Below are 18,208 nucleotides of genomic sequence, written 5' to 3' on the forward strand. Positions count from 1 at the left end.
CCTACAACAAGGAGCCCTCGGCTGCGCCTTTGGACAGGGTGGGGCTGTACCACCAAGTGAGCAACAAGACCAGAGGCATCACCCAGCTGGGCCCCTACAGCCTGGACAAGGACAGCCTCTATGTCAATGGTGACAATTTTTTTTGATTTGTTTAATTTTCATATAGTTAATTTCCTAAACTTAAATCATTTCATATCTTGTCATGTTCATTCACTAATTCCTTTTTTTCTACTACTTTTTGTTCTTTCACTCATCTGTATCTCTCATTTTTTTGGTTGGGTTTACAGGACCTCCTGCACTCTACATACATTTATAATTTTACCTCCTTCTATATATATTTTTTTAATATAGTAAAATTAACCTTTTTCAAGTATACTTTCTCTGTTACATTAATTTCAAGTATTCTATCTATGAACTTTTTAGAGAATATAGGGATTGACCTCTCAAGGTCAAGGAACAGCACTAGAACTTATCATCACTTGACAAAATCATACATAAATTTTCCATGTAGAAATTAAATGGTTCCTTGGCCATGGCAGTGTGGTTGGAACTTGATGATCTTTAAATTCCCTTCCACCCCAAACCATCCTGTGATTCTAAGCTAGATTTAGGGAATGGGTAAATTCCTTCTAAACATCCCTAGGAGAGGGACAATTCTGTGCACTGCTAAGAAAAGCAGCGCCTTGCCAACAACATCCAGTAGGATGAATGTGCATTTATGCCTGGACAGTCACCAAATCAGTCTTTCCTAGGAAAGGTTTACACAGGAGCTCTCAGACATGTTCTGTGTGTGCCAAACCTCTCCAACTGTAGGGCACTTCTCAAATCCTGTCCCTCTTCTTCCCCCCACAGGTCATAAGGAAGTGCATCCTGAACTGTGTAAGTACCTTTAAAGAGAAATTGAGGAGCAGGAAGATTTTGCTAATTAGCAAAAGCCAAAACAACAAATTGGATTAACCAAGCAAGAGCACTGCTGGTCTATAAAATAGTGTTAAGAGAATTTGTGAGCTTATATAGCCTTGAAGCCACCTAGAATATCTGGGAATTGTGCTCAGCGTGTTTCCTCTTGGGATGTTGAACATGAAATGATATTTTCAAGCAATAACTTTCCTTTCTCATTACAGCTGCTGATCAAAGCGCCCAACCTCTGGCACCAGCAGTAAAGACCTTCACCCTGAACTTCACAATAACCAACCTCCAGTTCACTACAGATCTGGAGAAACCCAATTCCAGGAGATTCAAGTCAACAGAAAAAGTCATGTACCACTACGTAAGTCTGGCAAAACAATGCCCTGCTGGGGCACAGTTCTCTCAGTATCTCTCATCTCTTACCTTCACCAGGACATTTGGCTTATTGCCACGTTGTTATTCCATTTCCAGGTTGATCCTTTATTCCAAAGGAGCAGCATTGGCCCAGCTTACATCGGCTGCAAAGTAATGGCATTCAGGTAAGAGCCATGTCTGGGAAAAGTCCTCATTCCCTGCTTCTTAAAATTCCCATTTCTCAGCATTTAACTCATCTCTGAGTATTTTCTTACGTGTCAGCAATGTCTGAGGGGTTTTTCCAATTCCTGTCTTTGATTAAGATGGATTTCTCAACAATGACTAAACCAATGCCTCGTTTCCTAGGTCCACGAAGAACAGGGATGACACAGGAGTAGATGCCATGTGCAGCTGTAGGGATGAGCCTTCAGATCCCAAATTCAACAGAACAACCATTTACCGTGAGCTGAGCAAAATGACCAATGGCATCACCAAGCTGGGACACTACAGCCTCAACAGCCAGAGCCTCTACGTCAATGGTAATGAGACTTCCTCAAGGCATTATTCCTAATGAAATTGTGGATTCCCCATCTCTGGAAGTGTTTAAGGCCATGTGGGATGGAGCTCTGAGCATCCTGGTCTAGTGAAAGTTGTCCCTGTCCAGGGCAGAGGGGTTGGAACTGGATGGTCTTTACGGTCCTTTCCCTCTCAAATCATTCTGGGATTCTCTGTTGGAATCATGGAATCATTATGGTAGGAGAACACCTCTGAGATCAAGTCCAACCTTCAATGTTGACACAGACTAATTTGAAATTAGAATGAAGAAGACTTAATACACCTCTCAAAACAGAGAACAAAAATTTGAGGGCAAAACCTTGTCAGTCACCAAGTTAAAAGTCCTGAATTCAGTAACCACAATCCTGTAATAAAACCCCCTGTATTTAGTCCTGCTGAGACTTTCTTGGAATATTTTCCTAATAATTTTCCATTTGTTTTTCAGATTACAATGAGCCTCACAGTGCATCCTGTAAGTATATTTAAACCCAGACACAGGTTAAAGCTACTTAAAGGCATAAAATGTTTTTGTTTCCTGCTGAAAAAAGCTGATTTGGCAATGTTTATAACACTGCAAAATGTCTGAAGGGTAGGATCATGTTCACACCATTTTTTTCTCTAAGAAACCCAATAACTGCAGTGTCTTATGAAGATCCTGTTCTTATTTTATCCCTGTCATGTTTGTTCTCTCTTGCAGCAGTAAAAACAGCCACCACACAAAGCCCAGGAGCAATCACGGACCACTTCAGCCTGAACTTCACCATAATCAACCTCATGTTCACCACCGACCTGCAGACACCAAATTCCCGCAAATACCGGTCCACTGAGAAAATAATGAAACACTACGTAAGCCAAAGTCACATTGGTTTTCACTGAAATCCCCCAGGATTTTGGGTTTCCCATCTTCACAAAGACATTTCCTTGCCAGATTGACCCCCTGCTTCAGAAGAGCAGCATTGGCCCTCATTTCTCTGGCTGCAAAGTGACGGGATTCAGGTGAGCAATAACCTGAGAGATTCACCTGGAACTGCGGCAAATGATTTCCTTACATCTGAGCGACCCTTTAATAATTGTTCTCCTTTTTCAAGTAGTTGCTTTCATTATAATAAAACTTCTACTCCCTTTTGTATGGTCTTTATCTTACAAAGCCTTTTTCCTTGTAAGACCATATTCAGTAGTTTCTCCACTTCATCTGAGAACTGTGGACAGATTTATGGGGAGAGGTTTTTTAATTACATCAGAAAAAAAACCCCAAATATTTTTAATAACTAACAGAAACTCCATGATATTCAATTCCTCAGGCCTGGGAAGAACACGGATAGCACAGGAGTGGACATCATCTGCAGCTATGGAAAGGGCTCCCAGGTGCCCAAATTTAACCCAGCTGAGGTTTACCAAGAGCTGAGGAGAATGACAAGTGGTATCACCAAGCTGGGAATCTACAGCCTGGACAACAAGAGCCTCTATGTCAATGGTGAGTGTTTGATTTTCCCGTTCCTCCGGGCACTGGAGCAGTTTGGGACCACCTTGGCTCTCAGGGATCACCGCAATGTTAAAAAAGTGACCTTGAAGAGATCTGGAGTTTTCTGCATAATTTATCTGTGTAAGATGAAGTGTAAGATTTAAAATCTTTTCACGCTGACATTTTTGAAGATTTTAATTTCTGTATTACATTGAAGAGTGACTTAATTTTAGTTTTGACCTCCATCATTCACCTGCCTGCGAACATTCCACCTGATTTCTGTTCCACAGTGTTTAATTAAAAATTGTCACACACATTTTCTCGTTGTAGCCCTGCTCTTCCAAAGCACCTTGTTCTGCCTAAGCTTTGTTTGTTTAACACATTCACACCCTTGGGGCCTGGTTCTGATGATTCATTCCCAAGTCATCCTTTTAATCACCCCCTCCCCACTTCTACCAAGTGGATGCTCTCTTACATAACTCTTTCTCTTGCATTTCCTTTCCAGGTTACAATGAACCCCTTGAGAGATCCCGTAAGTATTTTGCCAAATTCATTTTGCCAAGTTCATTTTGCCAAGTTCATTTTGCCAAATTCATTTCAGGGGAAGCTCTCAAAGAAGCGCTCCCCTCCGAAATTCAGAGGGGAATGGATTATTCAGAGTAGCTTTGAGGTGTGCTGGGATTAGGAGGGTTTTGGAAGTGAAAACAGATTTTTTGTAGGAAATTCCTAATCCTTCTCCCCTTTGATTACAGCTCGGAGCACCACATCTGCACCAAGACCAACATCCAGGAATTTCACACTTAATTTCACCTTGACCAACCTCCGCTACACTGCAGATCTGGATGACCCAAATTCCCGCAAATTCAAGTCCACAGTGAAAGTTATGAACCACTACGTGAGTCTGGCTCTGCTTGTGCCCCTTTTGGGTCATGGTGGTGACCTAAATCCGCCTGCTTTAAACTCGCAATGTGATTCCCATCTCTCAATTGTCCCTTTTTTTTTTTGACAGCTTGACCCTCTTTTCAAAAGGAGCAGCATAAGCTCTGCCTACACAGGATGTAAAACCATGAGATTTAGGTAAGACTCAGAATTCCAGAATCCCAGGGCGGGTCAGGTTGGAAGGAACCTCAGTGGGTCACCTGATCCCACCTCCCTGCTCCAGCAGGGTCATCCCAGGGCGCATGGATTGTGTCCAGATGGCTCTGGAATATATCCAGTGAGGAGATTCCACAACTTTTCTGGACGATCTGTTCCAGTGTTTGGTCACTAACCAGGGAAGTTCTTCCTCATGCTCATGAACTTCCTGGGCATCAGTTCCTGCCTGTTCCTCTTGTCCTATTCCTCACCAGCAGGGAACAGACCCTGGTCCATACTCTGAGCCCTTCCTGCAGACACTGAAAGTATCTGAAAGAATACTAAATAAGAAGTGTCTGAGATACCAAAGTACCTAAACATAAAACACCCAAAATACTGCTGAAACGGCAGTGAACCATTTGTTTATCCACTATCACCATCAATTCATGGTTGTTCTGAGGCCAGAAAACAGAACCAGTGACACCTCCCTGTCCAGCCAGGAATTTTTTTAGCTGGTAAAATCATTTTAGTATCTAAATGTCATCACCCCAGTTCTGGAGAGCCTGGTGAAGGATGCAGGAGCCCATTGGCACTGAGGGTTTGGTGTCTGTCCTAAAAAGCCCAAAGGGAGTTCCTCCAGCAGAGCAGTGTCCCAAAGAACGTGTCTGACATTTCCCCCTAGGTCTGGAAGGGCTGGGGATGACACAAAAGTGGACGCCGTGTGCAGCTGCAAGGACAATGCCAGCCTGGCCAGGTTTGACAGAGAAAAGCTTTACCAGGAGCTGAGCACCATGACCAACAATGTCACCAGACTGGGCCACTACAGCCTGGACAGGAACAGCTTGTATGTTGATGGTAAGCATCCATCGGGATAACAAGATTTTGGGATCTCCTGGAGATCACTCCTCATCCCTGGAGCCTGAGCACTGAGGAACCCTTCGGTTTGTTGGTTTTCTCTGAGCTTTGGCACAATGACCACATCAATCCAACATGATATAGCCATGCTGGCAGCATTTCCATCCCTTAAATCACACAAATTCCTGGAGAATTTCATTGTTACGTTCTATGATCTAAGCAGGGATGCACTTATATTGCTTTTATGATATGGACAGACCTAAAAATAAATTCACTCTACCCTTTTTATTTAGGTTTCCCCCTCATAGACACAGCTGCCACCAGAAAGCCTGTCTTAACTGAAATGGCAGCCAAATTTGGCTACAGACTGAGCTTCAGAATAGTTAATGTAAACCTCACCAACCCTGACTCCCAGTCTCCAGAATACAGAGCAGCAGTGGAAAGCATCACCAACAAGGTAAGCAGGTACTTGAGAATGTGTCTGACTGGTCAGTCTTTGAAGCAACTGCCAAAGATTTATGTCAGAGTTTAAAAAAATAATTAAAAATCAACATTTGGGAACAAACATTCCAGGAATCTGAAAGATGAGACTGGCCTTTGATTCACTTTTGGTTTTGCTAAGTTGTACCTGGTGGGTGTCACCCGTGCCCAAGGCAGGGGGCTGGGACTGGAGGATCTTTAAGGTCCTTTCCAAACCAAACCATTCCATGATTCCACGTGGTCTTAAGAAATTCTCTCCAGCCAAAGACATGGACTGCAAAATGCCAGAGCTGATCTGCTAAATGAAGACACCCTCAGCATTTCACTCCCACCTCCAGAAGTGCATCCAAGGCCAATCCCTGCTGGGCAAATCTCTGGTCAGCACATCCATAATTCACTCCTAGAATCCAATGCTTTCTCTTCAGCACCAATCCAACTTATCAACCTCATAAGGCCCTGATTGGGTGGGTTTTGCCCTCTTTGAGCTGTGGGTCTGTGAGGTTGGGCTGTCACTCAGGACACTGCTCTCCCACACCGGCGTCCTGCTCGGATAAGGCAGGAAGGTTTGCCAGGCTGGAAGTCAGAGCCCACCACCAGAAGGTGCCAATTCCAAAGGAAAACCCAACTGCCATGAAATCCAACCAGCAAAAAATAACCCCAGTGTTTCTCCAGAGCTCAGGTCCCTCCTGCTGCCCTAAAGCATCCCCACAGTGCCCAAACTCATCAATATTTAATGGAACATTTTCATTTCAGATGAATCACTTGTACCGTCAGAGCGACCTGCGGGACCAGTTCCTGACCTGCAACATCACTGGGCTGAGGTTTGGGATAAAATCTGATTTTGGTTAAAGATTGTCACCCCCTGGCACTGTTTCACCATGGCCAAGTGCCACTGGCCCCTTTGGAATTCCTCCCCTCCATTCTCCTGTTGGAAATTGATGCCCTAAAGAGGCGTTTCCAGGCTTCCCAGAATTTGTCAGTTTGAATTTTTTTTGGACTAGGGTTTCTCAGTCAGGGTTTCTGTAAGGCACACTCAGGTCTCTGAGTACCCCAGGAATTACTGATTCCCTCCTTTTACTGGGTACTGGTGATCCTGTGACTCCCACACTCCTCTCAACTTGAACTCCACGAGTTTTACAAGTGAGCTGCAGTGTCCTCCTCAGGATGGAGTGAGGCTTGGACAAGGGACCCTCCCACAGGGCAAAAGCTTTAAAAAACCTGAAAGTGCTGCTCTTTCCTGGCATTCATGCAATATGACCTAAATTTGTCCAGAGAGGAGGTAAAATTTTAATTCCTGTTCTTATCCAAAGGAAAAGCCCCAACCAGCCCATTCCACACCATTATTCCACCACGTTACTTTAACCCTCACAACAGCAGGAACCCTTCAGGAAACTTTTTCCCACATGGAGCTTCCTGCCCACCCTGTTTATCTCCAAACCTCTGTCCCTCTGCCCACAGGCCTGGATCCATAGTGGTCGACTGCCTGTGCTTCTTCCAGCCCGACCCCAACATCAACAGAGCCGTGGTTGAAAGGACTTTCCAGGACAGGACCTCCAGCACCAGCGGGCAGTGGCTGGGGGGCAGCTACAGACTGCAGGAATTCTCAGTGGACAGTATGTGGATCAAATCCCTGCCCAGAGAACTCACTTTGCCATGGCACACTCAGAATTTCCCAAATTCTGCTCTGTCAGAGCAGAAATAAATGTATTATTAAGTTGAATCACTGGACTCTGATTCGGGCCATTCAGACATTCAGTCCTTTAGTCCTCGATGGCTTAAGGGGTTATTCAGTATTAAGATGTTATTCAATATTGAGTTGTTATTCAAAATTGAATTGCTATTCAAAATTAGGTGTTATTCAACATTAAAAAATCAGAAAATGAAGTGGGAACTGCTTGCCACAAATTCAACCATCTAGAGCCAAACAGCGTTTCAGCTTTTTTTCCCAGTGTGCGGCATCCCAAAGAAATGAATGGCCTGGTACCTTGGGAATTTCCTGTCAGACCCCAGTGCAACTCAAGTTCTGCCAATCTAAGACCTCAAGGCTGCGGCTCAGTGCTGCTTGGTAGGAAAGCCTCAGTTTCTCTCTGCTAGAATTTAATTTTCCTCTCCACTTCCAGCTTTGGAACTCTCAGTTGAGGCAGCAACTCACAAGACACCCCTCAAGTCTGACAAAAAACCCTTTGGATTAAATTTCCGAATCTCCAACCTTCCCTACTCGCCAGAACTGCGGGACTCCAGCTCCAGAATGTACCAAGAGAACAAAGAGAAGATTGAGAAAGAGGTGAAATGAGCAGCAACAGCTTGAGCTCCCTGTCCAAAGGATGTGTTAAATTAACTCAGCCTTCCTCAACTGTTTTGTTTCTCCCCCTCAGCTCGAGGTATTCAGGAGCAGCCACCTGAAGGACCGATTTGTTGGCTGCACTGTGGAGAGCTTTGGGTACGTCCAGTGCTTTTTCCAAGTCCCAAAAGAGCAGTTCAGGAAGACATTCAGGGTGTCCACACCTCCCTGCCAACCTCTGTGCCCCCACTGACACACGGGAGTCACTTCACTCACCCTCAGTCAGTTTTGCCTTCACTACAGAAGGTTTCTGCCCAAACAGAGCTGGTTTTGTTTCGGTGCTGGCAGAGCTGTTTCCATGCATGAACAATCCCAGGGTAAAGCAAACACCTCCATTCTCTCATTTAGCATGTTCAAATAAGCTCAAATTGCACTGACACACAGCAGGAAAACCAGCAACAGAACTGACCAACCTGAGGACAAAATCTGCCTGGGTGAGGCTCCTGCAACTCCTCTCTGGTGGAACAAAGCAGCAGAGTTGATTTAACTTTTAGACATAAAGCTGATCTAACTCCTAGAAATAGAGTTGATTTTCCTCTTAGAGCTGATTTACCTCTTAAAAATGCCTTGCTGGGGATTAAATCAGTGGATGGATTTCCCAAGGCTGAAGGAGTTCCTGTCTCACCCAGAACAAGCTGCTAGAAGTGATCCCATCCCAATAAAACATCGCTGGGACATCTGCAAACACAAGACTCCAAATCCCTCTCCCTGCTCTACTCAGCTCCCCTTCACTTTCTCTCCTCTCTGCCTGTCACCCTCCAGGCCTGTCCACAGCAAAGGACACACAGAGGTTGCCTCCATCTGCGAGTTCACCCCGGATCCCCTCTCGGGGACTTTACAAGAGCAGGAGGTGTTTGAGGAGCTGAAACTCCTGACCCAGGGCTTCACCAGGCTGGGCCCCAGCCACGAGCTGGAGGAGCAGAGTCTGGTGGTGGAAGGTGAGAGAATTTGAAGAATTCTTCTTATTTTTGTTTTAATCAGAGTTCCATTCCTCATCTGTCCCACTCCTCATTTCCAGGTTACTCTCCACTCAAGATAGATGAACCTGAGTCCAAAAGACCTGGTAGGTGCTTTTTTGGGAAGGACTGACCCAACAGCCACTGAATGCTTGAGCTCTAATAAATACTTGAACCTTAATAAATATTTGAGCTGTAATTAATTAGCATCAGATATCTTGGAATGAGACTAAACCCATGGAAAAGACCAAAATCCCAGGGCTCTTGGTAGCAAACAGCAGGTGCCACCAGCCCGAGGGAAATGGAATTGAGGGACAGGCAAAAGCAGTGCAATTTGGGGAGCTGTTTTAAAACTCTGGCACCAATAAATTTTGATAATTGCAGTATTTCTAAAAAAAGACCAGACCAGATATGGCTCAGCTTAGGTACAACCTCAGAACTGACAGCAAACAGGAGAGAGAAAAAAAATACCCTGAACTGTGGCTTTCTCAGGCACCACAAACACTCTGGTAAAACAACTCCAGCTTTGCTGACACCCTGAGCCCTGTCCCCAAGAGAGTCCAGAAGCAGCTAAGACAGAACTTTGTCACTCTGAACATCCCAGAATTTTGTCACTCTGAACATCCCTGGAATCAGCTGGGGGGGCTCTGCTGCTCCCTGCAGTGGCATTTAAGGCTGTGGATCCTTGGAGCCTCACTCCATTTTCCCAGATTTCTGTAATTTGCCCTGACCCACAGAGTGTTCAGAATTCTGAACTTTGCCAGGGTGAGATTTCCCTCTCATAATCCCACAGGGATGAGTCCCTAAACCTGATGTGCCCTTTTCTTTTTCCCTTTGCAGGGCTTCAGTTCTGGGCCATCATCCTCATCTGCCTTTTCACCCTGCTGGGCTTCGTCCTCCTCGTCTTGTTGTGCTTCCTGGTGAGTGTCCCCTTTGCTGTCCCACCTGTCCCTTGACTCCTGCAGAGCCACAGGAGGGACATTCAGACACATTCCCCAGGATCCCAGTACCTGGTAACAGCCAAACCCACCCCAAATCCTTCAGTCCCTGCCAGTTTCTAAGCATGGGGGAGCAGAAGACGGGGAAGGGAATTTAGAGTCAGCTGAGCAGATTTCTAGGCAAGGAAGCAGGATCTTCCTTCTAGAAAAGCAGCAGGATCGTGGCTGGCACTGAGTTTTTGCAGAGTGAAAAACACTGACCCAAAGGTGAGGCCAACACCGAGCCAACGAGCAGGAATTAGGGAATCCAGAGGTGGAATTAGGGAACCCCCTGCAGCATTTCCTAAACCTCTTCCCTGTCCAAATACCTGCAGGATGAGCACGTTCCAGGTGAGGCAGTGCCAAAGACAACATTTTTAACAGCCTGTGGGAACCACATGGAGCATTTTGTAGTCAGTGCTCTTAACCTACAGATGGCAGCAGCCTGGCAGGGCTGCAGATCCTTGGAAAAGGCAGAGCAGATCCTTGGAAAAGGCAGAGCTGATCCTCTTCCCACCTCTGGTGGTGTTTTGATGGGGAACAACATCTAAAAAGCACTGGTTGAAAAGTTTGCTTTGCACCAGCTGAGGAGAAGAGAAATCTACAGAGAGCAGGGAGGTTCAGGAGTCAAAATTACAGCCAGTGGGATTTAGGAGAGGAAACTCCTCAGCTGTAGAGCTGCCTCACAGCTTTAGGCAAACATTTATTCCCCAAATCCCTCCTTTCCCACCTGGCAACGTGATCTGGGGGCATGTAATGACAGGCAGAGCACGGATTCAATTTTTTTGCCATTAATTTTGTTCTTTTCCCATTAATTTTGTTCTTTTCCCCATTGATTTTGGTTTTTTCCCCACTAATTTTGCTCTCTTCCCACCAGGTGCTCTCCTGCCTGAGGAGAAAGTCCCACCTGTACCAGGTGCAGCAGGGCCTGTACAAGCTGCACTTCCCCAGCCTGAGCACAGGGAAGGTTCACTGACACCTCAGCTTGGTCTTCCCAGACCTGTTCGTCCACTGATGAAGGAAAAATAGCTCTAAAAACTAGAAAAATACTCCTTTTAATAAATTATTTCAGCATTTTCTCTCTCCCTGAGATAAATCTTTGCAGTATTGCCATGATTCTTCTCATACTCCAGGAAACTGCCAACAGTGCAAGTGCTGAGGAAAATATTTTTCTAAAGCACAGCAGTGTTTCATAGAAATAGAATTTTTATATAAATATTACACAACCAGAGGAAAATAAAAACTACCAGGAGGTGCAGTTTGCAAGGCCCTTCAGTGTTAATGTCAGTTTTCTGAAAAAGGCTTGAAATTATACTAATTTAGAGATTTTTGGGGACTGACTGTTGTAGACTTAGAAATCCCACCTAGATTTTAGCTTTTTTACCACTGAGCTTTAAAAATTTAAGTACCCTAAATTAATTCAACTATTTCATCTATTTATAATTACAATATTGTGATGTAAAGAGACATTGTTGAATCTGAGTGGAACACAGCCAGGCTGTGTTTTTTTGAGATTGCTGCTGATTTCAGTTCAATAAATGCCACGTTTTACTTCCATGAAGTTGTGTTTCCTCTGTCTCAGCATTTTTGTCAACCCAAATGAGAAACTCTGCAGAAATCCTGGGGGTTTTGCTCCTCAGCTCCCATCCCACAGCTCAGGATCTGTTTTCAGAGCTCAGCCCCTTTCCCTGCCCCTCTCACCCAGCCAGAATTGCCCCAAAACTCCCATTTTGTGGCACAATTTCCTGCCGAGCACAAGACTCAGGGCTGTTTCTCTGTAATTATTTGATCCTGTCATTAAATGGACTCTCTGAAAGTGAAAGCATTCGATCAGAATTAACAAAGCCACGATTAGTCATTAATCCTTCCACTGCAGGCGATGTTTCCACGCAACCAGAGTGGGTTTTGCTTTCAAAGCCAAGCTCCTCCAGGGCAGGTCCGACCAGTTCACCCCCAGCTCAGTTTCCTGCAGAGGATTAGGATTTGTTTGCTCACTCAAACAAAGGGCTTGAAGCACCAATTATGTCAGCAAACATCGATTCAAAGCTCTCAGAGCTCTTGCAAAACACCTCCGAGGTGTCCCTGTCACCCTGAGTGTCCTGAGCGCGGCTGCCGCTCTGTGACAGGGACGTTGGGAGTGGGAAGGAATTCCCAGCTCCCGTGGGCAGGAAAGCTGTGGCAGAGCAGGGCTGAGCCCAGACACCAGAATCATAAAATCCTGGAATATCCTGAGATGGAAAGGATCCCATGGGGATCATCAGTGCAGCCCCTGGCCCTGCCCAGCCACCCCAACACCCCCAGCCTGGGCATCCCTGAGAGCGCTGTCCAAACGCTCCTGCAGCTCTGGCAGCCTCGGGGCCGGGCCCATTCCCTGGGGAGCCTGGGCAGTGCCCAGCAGCCTCGGGGGGAAGAACCTTTCCCTGAGATCCATCCCGACCCTGACACAGCTTTGTGCCATCAGAGCAGAGCTCCTGCCTTGGCCGCCCTGGGAAAAGCCCTGGATCTTCAGCTGACTGTCCCTGCTGTGCCTCAGTTTCCTTCCCCCTGGTTCCCCTCTCCCCTGGGGAGTCTCTCACTCCCAAAACGCCACGAAGTGAAGCCAACGGCAGAGACGAGAAGCTGGCACACACCGGGAGAGGAAGGTGCTGGGTTTTGGACCCGTTTCCTGGATATTCTGGCATTTTCTTTTCCCACCATGGCCCCAGGGGAAGAGCAGCCTCTCACACCAGCAGCCACATCACCTCTGCCCGGGGTTTGGAGAGAAGACACCCAGCACACCCTGCAGGGCAGAGCTGGCACCGCTGGCCCGTCCAGCCCGGGGACCAAAGGAATGTAAAAAACCCAGCAGTTTCCCAGGGAAGCTCCAGGAGCACTCCAGGCCCGGGACAAACTGGGAGCACAGGGCACATTTCTCACAGAAAGGCACAAGTAGCTGATCTAACACAGGAAAACCTCATGCAGCTCTGCCTGAGCTGTTTCTGGGGATCCAAAACGCCAAGGAAACCTTCCCAGCACCACTTGAGACCCCACTTCCTGAAGGAATTGTTCCTTTCTGCAGGAACAGCTGCAGAGCATCCCCCTGTGCCCAGCACAGCACCAGCACTCACTGCCAGCCCAGGACATGCCAGGTACCACCAACCCCACCCAGCTTTGCCATCCTGGGCAGGGGGCAAACCTCAGCCCTGCCAGGGGTCCCCCACAGCCGAGCCCCAACACCAGAGCCAAAATTAAAGCCGAAAAACAATGAGAGAGGAGCACCGAGACAGCTGCAAGGGGAGGGAGCAGCAGCTTGCAGGGAGAAAGGGCTCAAGGGTGCTCTGGGGGTGGCTGGTGCCCATGAGCCTCAATCCAGGGCTGCTCTCCAAGGAATGGGAGGCCCCACATCCCACGGGGCTCCTGAGCATCCCCTGTGCTGTGTCACGATGAGCTTCGTGCTGGGGTCGGACACCCACCCGTGTTTGCTGTGGAGCTGCTGCTCCCAAAAAGCCTGCCCAGCTCAGCACCAGCCAGGGGGCTCAGCCTCTGCCCTGGGCAGGGATTGGGCTGGGGAAGGGCAGAGTGAGAGGGTGAAGAAGTTCAGGAACCTGTCCCCAGCTCCTGCTGCAGCTCCTCCCTGCGCCCCTGCACAGCCTTTGCCTCCCTCTGCCTTTCCTGTCCCCTTCCCCTGCAGCTGCACCAGGGCAGCTCCTCAGCGTTCCCGGCCTTGTGTTTGTCCCCACGGCACCCAGCTGAGTCCCTGCTGCCACCAGAGGGTGAAGGGGCCTCTGGCAGCACCGATTCCACCTTGCCCCAGCACCTGCCTGGCACTGCCAGGGAACTGCTGTCGGGTCACAGCCACTTTGTCAGTCTCTCCTGAGCACTGCAAACCAGCCTGAGCTGCACAGATGAGATTCAGCTGCTCCTCATCCTTCTCCCCAGCAGTTCCTATTCCACTTGGCTCTCACAGATGGAAAAATGCTTTGGAAGCAGCTGTCAGAAATCTCTTTGTGCAGCAAGGCCGCCCTGCAGGGAGTCACACTGAGACACCTCTGCCACCTCCTGCTCTCAGCATCAACCCAGCACCGCTTCCTGCGGTCAGAATTCCATCCTGTCCCACCTTTCATGGAGAGAACAGGGGCAACCTGACCTGATTGTCCAGAGCAGGGTCCAGACTTCCCACCCCACCACCCACAGTGAGGGAACCCAGCCCCCGCTGGGATTTACGGCTCCACAGGCGAGGGCTCATCCTCCCTGCTCATCCCCCTCAGTCCTTCCTCTAATTAGTGAATTAATCTAATTGCATCTCATCAGCCTTTCTCCACTGGGAACCTCATCCTGGGGCGGCCAGGAGATCTCCACCACACCCAGCCAGGAATTTCATTTGTGAACTGGTTGTTTTAGCAGCAAATGCTAAATGTTGTCAGTGCCAATCACTGAATTCACGGGCACAGTTTGGTGTCCCCTGCAGGTTCTGGTGTCCCCTGCAGGGTTTGGTGCCACCCTCAGGGCTTGGTGTCCCCTGCAGGGTCTGGTGTCCCCTGCAGGGTTTGGTGCCACCCTCAGGGCTTCGTGTCCCCTGCAGGGTCTGGTGTCCCCTGCAGGGTTTGGTGCCACCCTCAGGGCTTCGTGTCCCCTGCAGGGTCTGGTGTCCCCTGCAGGGTTTGGTGTCACCCTCAGGGCTTGGTGCCACCCTCAGGGCTTGGTGCCACCCTCAGGGCTTGGTGTCACCTCCACGATGCTAAACAGCCCAAGGGACACCTACCTGTGCTCACCAGGGCAGCTCAGCGATGCCAATCCCCCAGCAAGGTGACACCTGTGGCTCAGGGCAGGGGCACTCGGTGGCAGCTGGTGGTCAGCGCAGCCTCCGGACAGTGTCCGGCAGGATCTCACAGGACGTGCTGCTCCCTGCAGGGAGTGGGTCCCCTCTGGGGCAGGGCACAGGGGGCTGCAGAGACCCCCCCCAACACGGGGTTGCCAGGGCTGGGGTTCCACTGGCCCCACACGGCCCCGCTGATGTCACAGGGCCCTCGGGCACAACTAACATTCCATTCCCAGAGCTGCCCAGGAGGCAGGAAAGGCTCTGCCAGGAGCCGGGCGGGGGGCTGCCACGGACACTGCAGGGGAGCAGAGGGGAGGCTCAGGAATGCGGGAGGGATGCAGGGAGGAGGTGTCAGGGATGCTGGAGGCCTCCTGCAGGACACTTTCCCAGGGATTTCTGACCAGCAAAGAGAACCTGAGTCTCAAATGGACTCCAAGTGGTCACTCCAACAGCCCTGAAACTTTCCAGAGAAAATCAGCTCGCCCCTCCCTGGAAACCCAGCCCCAAATCGGGGCTGCCTGGAGGAAGGAGCAGCCCCTTGGACCCCCCAGAGCCACAGGGCTGTCCCTGTCCTGAGCTGTGGCACTGTGTGCCCATGGGTGTCACCTCTGCTGGGGGTGGCATTGCTGAGCCCCAGCCTTGCAAGAACCCAGATTATTCGAAATCTAAATCACTTCAATCTTCCACTGCCTGATTCCATCGCCTCAGGGTGGGCAGAGCATCGATATTTGCCCCCTAAACCCAGCTCAGCTTCTGAACTTTGGCAGCAAAAGCTGAACAGCAGCGCCCTGCAAGGGGCACCTGGGCTTGGATTGAGAGTCAGAAATTAAATAAATGGTACAAAATAAAAACAACCCCCAGAGTGTTTACAGGAGGCCAATCCCCATCTCCCAGGTGACGTCCAAGCTGTGGGGATGTGGTCAGTGAGGTGCTGTGACAGGTCCCACCTCAGCCCCTCCCCAGGGCGGCCACACTCAACATCCTCAGCATCCTCTGAGCACCACCAGCATCCTCCAACCACTGTGGCTGAGCGGTGGCACTGTGTCCCCGTGGTTGTCACCTCTGCTGGGAGTGGCATCACTGAGCCCCAGCATTGCAAGAAACAACACCAAAAATCCCCAAATCAGACCATGAAACCCCTCAGGACTCTTGAGCACCATTGGCTTTCCCACCCCACTCCTGCCCAAAGCAGAGGATCCCAGGGAGCATCCTGGGGGTGCTAAACCTGCACAGGACACGGAGCAGGAAAATCCCATCCTTGGGGCTGCAGGTGCCTCCCCCCTCCCTGTTCCTGTTCCTGTCCCTGTCCCTTCCCCTTCCCCTTCCCCTGTCCCTGTCCCTGTCCCTGTCCCTTCCCCTGTCCCAGTCCCTGTCCCTTCCCCTGTCCCTGTCCCAGTCCCTGCCCCTGTCCCACCCTTCCCAGCCCCTCTCACCGGTGGCACAGCCTCGCTGCAGGGCAGGCCCTCGCTGCTCCCTGGCACTCCAACCCCATCCTGTGGCCACCCGGAGCCCAGAGCCCCAAAGTGGCCCTGCCAAGGCCATCCTGGGGCCGGGGACAGCCCGCTGCTGCTTCTGCCCCAGCTGGCCCTGCCAGGGCCCGGGCTGAGCAGCAGGGCCACCAGTGCTGGCCCTGGGGACAGGGGCTGTGCCCGGGGGGGACACGGAGCCCTCCAGCCCTCGGGGGCTGCCCCGGCCAGCCCTGGCTGGGGCCCCCTGCAGCCCTCGGGTGCTGCCCCGGCCAGCCCTGGCTGGGTCCCCTTTGGGGCAGGGCAGAGGTGCCCGGAGGGACCCCCCAACACCGGGGTTGCCACGGCAGGGCTTCCACGGTCCCCACCCTGACCCAGGTGATGTCACAGCGCCATTGGGGACATCCCCCCAATCCCACTGGATTCCATGGGGAATTCCAACCCCACGGAATGTGTTCCCTGCCCCCGGGAATTGTGCTGCCCCCCAGCCCTGCAGGGACACCGGGATGGGGCTCCCCAATCCCGGGCTCAGGCCCAGCCTGGAGCAGGGACTCCCCCCCAATCCCTGTCCTGCCCCAGTGGCCCCAGGACCACGCAGGCTCTGGGGTCACCCTGGCAGTGCCACAACCTCTCCCAGAGCACGGGAAGCATTCCCAGAGCTGGCCCAGGAGCCAGGAAAGGCCCTGCCAGGAGCTGGGCACTGCAGGAATGTGGGAGGGCCGTGGGATGAGGCAGGGCTGTGACAGGGACACTGCAGGGGAGCGCAGGGAGGCTCAGGAATGCGGGAGGGATGCAGGAGGGAGGCCAGAGGGGTGCGGGGAGGCGGTGTGAGGGATGCCGGAGGCATCTTCCAGGACACTTTCCCATGGATTTCTGAGCAGCGGAGTGTGTTTCGTTCTCAAATGGACTCCACGTGGTCACTTCATTTCCCCTGAAACTCCCAGGGAAAACCAGTTCACTTCTCCTTACAAAGCCAGCCCCAAATCTGAGCTCTCTGCAGGAAGGAGCAGCTCCTGGGATCCCCCAGAGCCACTCCCAGCCCCCCACAACCCCTGGCTGCTGCCTGCCCAGGGCTGTGCCCGGGGCTGAGCTGTGGCACCGTGTCCCACAGAGCGTAGCCCCGTGTCCTGTGGAGCAAAGAGCTGCAATTTATTTCCTGTGAGCTGGGGGGGAGCCACGGCGGGGGGGGGCCCCAGGCACACCTCGGGGTGTTACTGTGCATCCCTGCTATCAGCTGAGCCATCACACCTTTGCTCGTCAGGCTGTTCCTTTTTCTGGTAAAGGCTGATCACGTTCAGGGCTCTCCTTGTGCCCGGTCATCCCTGCAGTGACCACAGCCCTGAGCGGGCACTGCTGCAGCCACAGCACAGCTGGCACAGCTGCAGCCCCGAAAATCCCCTTTTTCCTCCTGCTGCTGCTGCAGCAGCTCCTTTCCAGGCCGATTCCGTGGGGATGGAGGCAGGAGCAGGGAGCTCCTCCATGCCCTCTCCTCTCCATCCCCACGAGCAAGCAGCGCCCTCGGAGCAGCTCCTCTGCCCACTCGGCCACATCCCCTGCGGGTGCCTGGGCACTGCCACCGCTGCAGGTGATCAAACAGCTCCACCAGCCCTTTATGTTCCCTTTCCCGTGGAGGACGATGGCTCCTCTGAGAATTTGGGAACAGACTTCACGGTGCCAGCGGTTGCCCGGGGGCTTTTGGGGACGGTGTGAATAAAAGCAGAGTCAGAGCCCTCGCTGACCTCTGTGCCCTGTCCCCTGTGCTCTGCACCAGCACCGGGGCAGCTCCTGTGCTAAAACCTGCACGGAAACACCCACCTGGTGCTCTGGGTCCCTGTACACCAAGGGGTGGCACTGTGCGGATGGGGATGTGGGGACATTGGCACAGCCCAGCAGGATGCCAGGGACTGGGGACATTGGCACAGCCCAGCAGGATGCCAGGGACTGGGGACATTGGCATGCCCAGCAGGGGACCAGGGGCGGG

The 18,208-nt window shown here is 50.9% G+C and overlaps 1 protein-coding gene and 1 long non-coding RNA gene across 2 annotated transcripts in view; both read left to right on the top strand.

The window, feature by feature from the left end:
• The window catches only part of MUC16 (mucin 16, cell surface associated), a 15,974-nt gene extending 6,992 nt beyond the window's left edge, over window positions 1-8,982 (top strand). Inside the window, exons 9-26 of the mRNA XM_017743791.1 lie at window positions 814-879; window positions 1,125-1,270; window positions 1,381-1,448; window positions 1,630-1,802; window positions 2,264-2,290; window positions 2,516-2,664; window positions 2,747-2,814; window positions 3,120-3,292; window positions 3,786-3,812; window positions 4,033-4,175; window positions 4,290-4,357; window positions 5,037-5,209; window positions 5,503-5,666; window positions 6,443-6,510; window positions 7,148-7,302; window positions 7,810-7,973; window positions 8,065-8,129; window positions 8,793-8,982. Of these exons, the coding sequence (XP_017599280.1) occupies window positions 814-879; window positions 1,125-1,270; window positions 1,381-1,448; window positions 1,630-1,802; window positions 2,264-2,290; window positions 2,516-2,664; window positions 2,747-2,814; window positions 3,120-3,292; window positions 3,786-3,812; window positions 4,033-4,175; window positions 4,290-4,357; window positions 5,037-5,209; window positions 5,503-5,666; window positions 6,443-6,510; window positions 7,148-7,302; window positions 7,810-7,973; window positions 8,065-8,129; window positions 8,793-8,982 (2,087 nt within the window). The remainder of the gene's footprint in view (window positions 1-813; window positions 880-1,124; window positions 1,271-1,380; window positions 1,449-1,629; window positions 1,803-2,263; window positions 2,291-2,515; window positions 2,665-2,746; window positions 2,815-3,119; window positions 3,293-3,785; window positions 3,813-4,032; window positions 4,176-4,289; window positions 4,358-5,036; window positions 5,210-5,502; window positions 5,667-6,442; window positions 6,511-7,147; window positions 7,303-7,809; window positions 7,974-8,064; window positions 8,130-8,792) is intronic.
• A 64-nt stretch (window positions 8,983-9,046) lies between these two features.
• On the top strand, window positions 9,047-11,478 carry LOC108449044. The gene is made up of 3 exons (XR_001865142.1): window positions 9,047-9,093; window positions 9,827-9,906; window positions 10,841-11,478. It is a non-coding gene; the product is annotated as an uncharacterized LOC108449044 (long non-coding RNA).
• Window positions 11,479-18,208: the final 6,730 nt, after the last annotated feature.

The sequence above is a fragment of the Corvus brachyrhynchos genome, unplaced genomic scaffold (genome assembly GCF_000691975.1).
Source record: "Corvus brachyrhynchos isolate BGI_N302 unplaced genomic scaffold, ASM69197v1 scaffold219, whole genome shotgun sequence".
In the NCBI taxonomy this organism is placed as follows: Eukaryota; Metazoa; Chordata; class Aves; order Passeriformes; family Corvidae; genus Corvus; species Corvus brachyrhynchos.